General features: G+C 44.6%; 1 protein-coding gene across 1 annotated transcript in view; it reads right to left on the bottom strand.

The window, feature by feature from the left end:
• The window catches only part of LGR4 (leucine rich repeat containing G protein-coupled receptor 4), a 62328-nt gene extending 60602 nt beyond the window's left edge, over positions 1 to 1726 (bottom strand). Inside the window, exons 1-2 of the mRNA XM_026850683.1 lie at positions 1604 to 1726; positions 1072 to 1296 (exon numbers count right to left, since the gene is read on the bottom strand). Of these exons, the coding sequence (XP_026706484.1) occupies positions 1072 to 1296; positions 1604 to 1726 (348 nt within the window). The remainder of the gene's footprint in view (positions 1 to 1071; positions 1297 to 1603) is intronic.
• Positions 1727 to 5307: the final 3581 nt, after the last annotated feature.

Below are 5307 nucleotides of genomic sequence, written 5' to 3'. Positions count from 1 at the left end.
GAAACTCAAGGTTAAACCAATCTAAGTTGTGCTGTGGTGCTACTGTCTTGAAGGAACACATTCGGTGCTGAACTCCTTGTAGGAACATGCTCACATGATGAAAACCAATGTAATTTTCAACCAAATCACACACCTCAGCAGCCAGTCCCAGGGCAGATGAGTTACATCCTTAGTTTAGACCTACTTTCCCATTTAGCCAGTTTCTTCAGGATGAACATAAAACCACCGAAGGGACCAAGTAAATGAGTCTGCATTAATACTGCCCCATGTCTTAAACATATTCAGTATGTAATGAAAGCACAGAAAACCTGGTGGATCAGGAAGGAAATGCCGATTAAATTATTTCAATTAAAAACATAAACGTTCGGAGGGTGAGGTTTTTTCTGTTTTACTGTATTCACTTCTTGATAACAAGAAGTGAATAACTCTCTCCCAGAAGCAATACCTCACGACTACTGCATTGAACGATAATTGCCCACACTGCGATTCCAATAAGTGCAGCTAAAATTCAAGGATCTATGTTACACACATGCCAACCCCAACAGCCAGAAATCATGACCAGGAGGCAAACAAATATCAGGCAAAGCAAAGGCGATGTTTACAGAGGAGCCTACACTTGGAAAATGTTTGAGCTTGCAGTGATGTTTGAGTTTAAAAAAAAGCTGAAGTAATACACCGAGTAATTAATTTCTTACCTTTTATATACTACCTACATCTGTTACTGCAAGGTCTGGCTACCTCGGCCTATACTATTCACTAACGTTCATACGGTAATAGCCCAGCGATGCCCCAGTATGCTAGACTGGAACTGCATTGAAAATTTCCATTTTCCCAATTTCTGACAAGGTCTGAACCACCGCTAGCACCCATCTCTCAGTGGGAATGACTTGTGGAAAAAAAGTAACTCTACAACTGTGAAGTTGTAAAGTAGGTATGTTTATTCAGCGCTGGGCGCATGGGGGATCGCTCCACCACAAACACGTGCACCCTCTGCAGCTATGGTCTTGCTCATATGTTACAAAGTGTTGTATATTCATAAGATGCCTATACATATTCATACTCTATCCCCACCTTCCCTCGCTTCTCATGGTAATCAGGTCTCCTCCTCTTGCGTCTGCGCATGGAGCTCCTCTGGTCCTGGGCAGTGGTCGCAGATTCCAGGGCGGGGGTTGCATAGATGAAGTATCTCCTCTTCCTTGCTGATGAACTCTTCATCCTGTTGTTTTGCGCAGCCTCAGTTGTTCCCTGGCCAAACCGCCAGGCCAGTTTGTGTCGGAATTTGGGGTAACACATACACTTTCAAGGACCAGAGGAAGCTTATCCTCAGGCCAGAAGATAACAGCCTATCAACACTATCAGCACCTGGTATGTCTTTCGTGCATGGCCCCCTCATCTTTGTGCAAGCTCCTCAGTCTTGCGCCATCTAACTAAAATTCCCTATCTCATTCCCCCCTTTTCTTCCTACTTAGTAAATTCTTTCACTATTTGGCCAATTCATAATCTACTTTCCTAACCTTTTAATATGTTAGTACTATCCTACAGATCAGTAAATTTAGTTTGGTCACTGAAAGCTTGGATTGTGATATAAAGCGTCAAACATAACCTGCAAGCGTTTTGTAAGTCGAATCACATGTGGACCTATCTTAAAGATCTTTGGTCTTGACTCCACCACTCGCTCGGGTGGGGGCAGAGTAGTGATAGGTTCTTCAACATCTAACGTAAGCATTCCCCAAAGTAAGGAGGACGTATTACATATAACCTCACAAGGGTATTGTAAAGCAGTAATATTTAACCAACAATCTAGGCCTCGAGTTTTACCCTTCAATATATGACAGTCACGTGCTCTAACTTCGTGACATTCTATACTGTCATAGTAGGAGTCAGTATTCAATCTAGGGATCAGTCGGCATCTTACTGTAATGTTATTCCCTCGCAGCACCTTAACAGAGGGTGTTGCTTCATCATTGTCCCCAGCTTTGTCGATTATTTCACGATCATATTCGTCATATTGAGGATAGTCATCATATTGGAGTACTGTGTAGAGTGTTGTTCTATCATTTTGTGTAATCGCTGCAACAAGCTCGCCGCTTGGATCCTGAGATACTCACTAGGCCTAGATTCAGCCAGGTTACATACATCCATACCCACGTCATCATTTTTGGAAACGAAGTTTTAGTGGTCCCACTGATGTTGATTCCTATTCTGGCTTATGACCAGGTGCCTGCTTTACTCTGGTGTGGTGTATCCATGATGTCTGCTCTTTAATCTTAATCGCCATAAATGTCGTGAGCAGCACTTGAAACAGCCCCTCCCACTGTGGTTCCAAGGTCTTTTCTGCAAGAGACTTAACATACACATAGTCCCCAGGCTGTATGTCGTGTACAGGTCCATCTGATCCTCTACCCCGAGTTCCAAATACATGTTTCCCAATTTTATTGAGCTGTTTACTTAGAGCTACCATATATGAAGTCATGGTTTCCTTTACAGCTTGCAATGACGTTCCCTTCTGCACCGTGTAAGGTCTGCCATATAGCATCTCAAAAGGACTTAACCCTTCCTTGGCCCTCGGTTTGGCTCATATGCGCAAAAGCTAGAGGGAGAGCCTGGGGCCAGGCCAGGTTTGACTCCTGACCAAGCTTCACTATTTGTTGCTTAATCAAATGATTCATTTTCTCTACCTGGCCCCTGGATTGGGGATGATACAGGGTGTAAAGTTGCCAATCTATACCCAGACGGCGACTGATTTGTTGAACTATTCTTGAAATAAAGTGTGGTCCTCTGTCCGAGGATATAGTTGCTGGAACCCCAAAGCGTGGAATTATTTCTTATATTAGTACTTTTGTCACTTCCCCGGCTTTAATCTTTCTAGTGGGGAATGCTTCTGGCCAACCTGAGGTGTCTGTTCATACCCATAGGTATCGATAACCCCCTTTTCTTGGAAGTTCTGAAAAAATCAATTTGCCATTGTTGTCCCGGTCCATTTCCCTTTCCAATCTGGCCTACTTCTAGATTGGGGGTATTCTTAGGATTAGTCTGGAGGCAAAGGTCACACTGTTGAGTCACTTGTCTTATGATACACTTGACAGATAATTTCCTCACTGATTTCTCCTCCTGTGGGGATACTAGTTAGGGACAAACTCATGATTTGTATAAGTTCTTGGTTATTTACCTCCAGAGTAATCTCTCCATTGTTAAAAGTAATGGTTGCTCCCAATTGTTCGAGTTACGCATATACAGAAATTTGTGTATGCCTAGTTGCTTTCCCAATTTATATTTCAAAGGTTTGCAAAAATATGCCTTCTCGCTTTGGCCAGTAGCTCCCATCACCATAATACAGTCTTCCTCTAGGGGGGTTAAATCCATGTTTAAAACTGAATATGTTGCCCCGGTGTCCACTAAAAATTCTACTTCCTTTCGTTCTTTTCCTAGCTTTACTGTAACCAGTGGATCCACTAGAGTAGATTCCCCAGGTCCCCGTCATTGCTTTTCTAAACTGGCTAGCATCTGCTGCTTTCAACACCTTCCTCCTTTCCCTTTGTTTTTCCATCTCCCTGGACACTCGTTTTTCCAATGTCCGAACTCCCTGCATATAGCATATTGATTTCATTTAAGTGGGGGCAGTTCCAATCTTCTCTGCTCCCCTTCCTTAATCACCGCCAAAATTCTCTTATGTGCCTTTTTGTAATCCTCTTCCCTATTCCTAAATACCCTCCATGTCGATTCCCATCTTTCGACCGTCAGATCTGGCGGCACCTCTCCCTGACACTCTACGCACCTTGACCTCCTTTTATCAGACACACAATATCACCTATACCTGCAACATACACACTCCACTAATACCCATGCTTGGTGAGAGTTCCCCTTCCCGGGGGCAGAAGCACAAAGAAAGCAGGGGATTCTCCCACAAACCCGGGGAGGGATATGATCAGCTGGTTGTTCCCAGTCTAATGCTACCAGCTGCCCAGGAGTTAAGTACAATCCTTCTAGCAAATATAAACTATTCCCCCGCGCCAACCACTCATTCCTTTTACACAGATAGTCACTAGGTTCTAACCCAAACCAACGGAGAAGGGATTCACTTTCCCATCTCACAAAATGTACAGACAATGCACTATTTGAGCAAATAGGAACTTGGCAGGCACACAGACACTTAAAGGGCCCACCACACTTTTCACTCATACCACAAAGTATACCAAAGTTCAAACAGTCACCAAGTCCGTTTGTAACGTATATCATAAACCGTTAACAACTTGCCATAAGTTCAAAACCGAATAAATCCAATAAATCCCACAAGTTTCAACAAACTGCGATTATCAAACTTTGGGGTGGTCAATGACACTCCCATGAACCCCAATAACCATTTATTCAGTTGGTTGAGGTGGTGAATGACACCCCCATAACCCCAAGTCTCAATGTTCCTTTCCGCGCGGTCTCGCAGAACCAAAACCAAACTGGTACCCCGTACCCCCTCCTCGGGACTAGGCTATGTGTCAGACGTCTCTGCGCGTCTTACCAGCAGCCCGTTACTTCTTTAAACATACCTCTGTCCGCAAATTCGATGGTCCTTGTCTACTCCCGCAGTGGACAGCTGGGAGCGGAGTTCCTCCGAGAAGAGCTCGGGGTGCACCTAGGAAATCCGCTCTTCAGCCATCCCGGCAGCCGAGTAGAGATCGTCCCATATGGGTCACCAAAAATGACTTGCAGAAAAAAATAACTCTACAACTGTTAAGTTGTAAAGTAGGTATGTTTATTCAGCGCTGGGCGCATGGGGGATCGCTCCACCACAAACACGTGCACCCTCTGCAGCTATGGTCTTGCTCATATGTTACAAAGTGTTGTATATTCATAAGATGCCTATACATATTCATACTCTATCCCCACCTTCCCTCGCTTCTCATGGTAATCAGGTCTCCTCCTCTTGCGTCTGCGCATGGAGCTCCTCTGGTCCTGGGCAGTGGTCACAGATTCCTGGGCAGGGGTCGCATAGATGAAGTATCTCCTCTTCCTCGCTGATGAACTCTTTGCCCTGTCATTTTGAGCAGCCTCAGTTGTTCCCTGGCCCCTGGCCAAACCGCCATGCCAGTTTATGCCAGAATTTGGGGTAATCTGTGACCGACACATACACTTTCAAGGACCAGAGGAAGCTTCTGTTCAGGCCAGAAGATAATAGCCTATCAACACTATCAGCACCTGGTATGTCTTTCGTGCATGGCCCCCTCATCTTTGTGCAAGCTCCTCAGTCTCGCGCCATCTAACTAAAATTCCCTATCTCATTCCCCCCTTTTCTTCCTACTTAGTAAATTCTTT

This window comes from Athene cunicularia, assembly GCF_003259725.1.
Source record: "Athene cunicularia isolate RWA chromosome 5 unlocalized genomic scaffold, athCun1 chr5_part3, whole genome shotgun sequence".
In the NCBI taxonomy this organism is placed as follows: Eukaryota; Metazoa; Chordata; class Aves; order Strigiformes; family Strigidae; genus Athene; species Athene cunicularia.
This window is presented reverse-complemented; position numbering and strand designations above follow the sequence as displayed.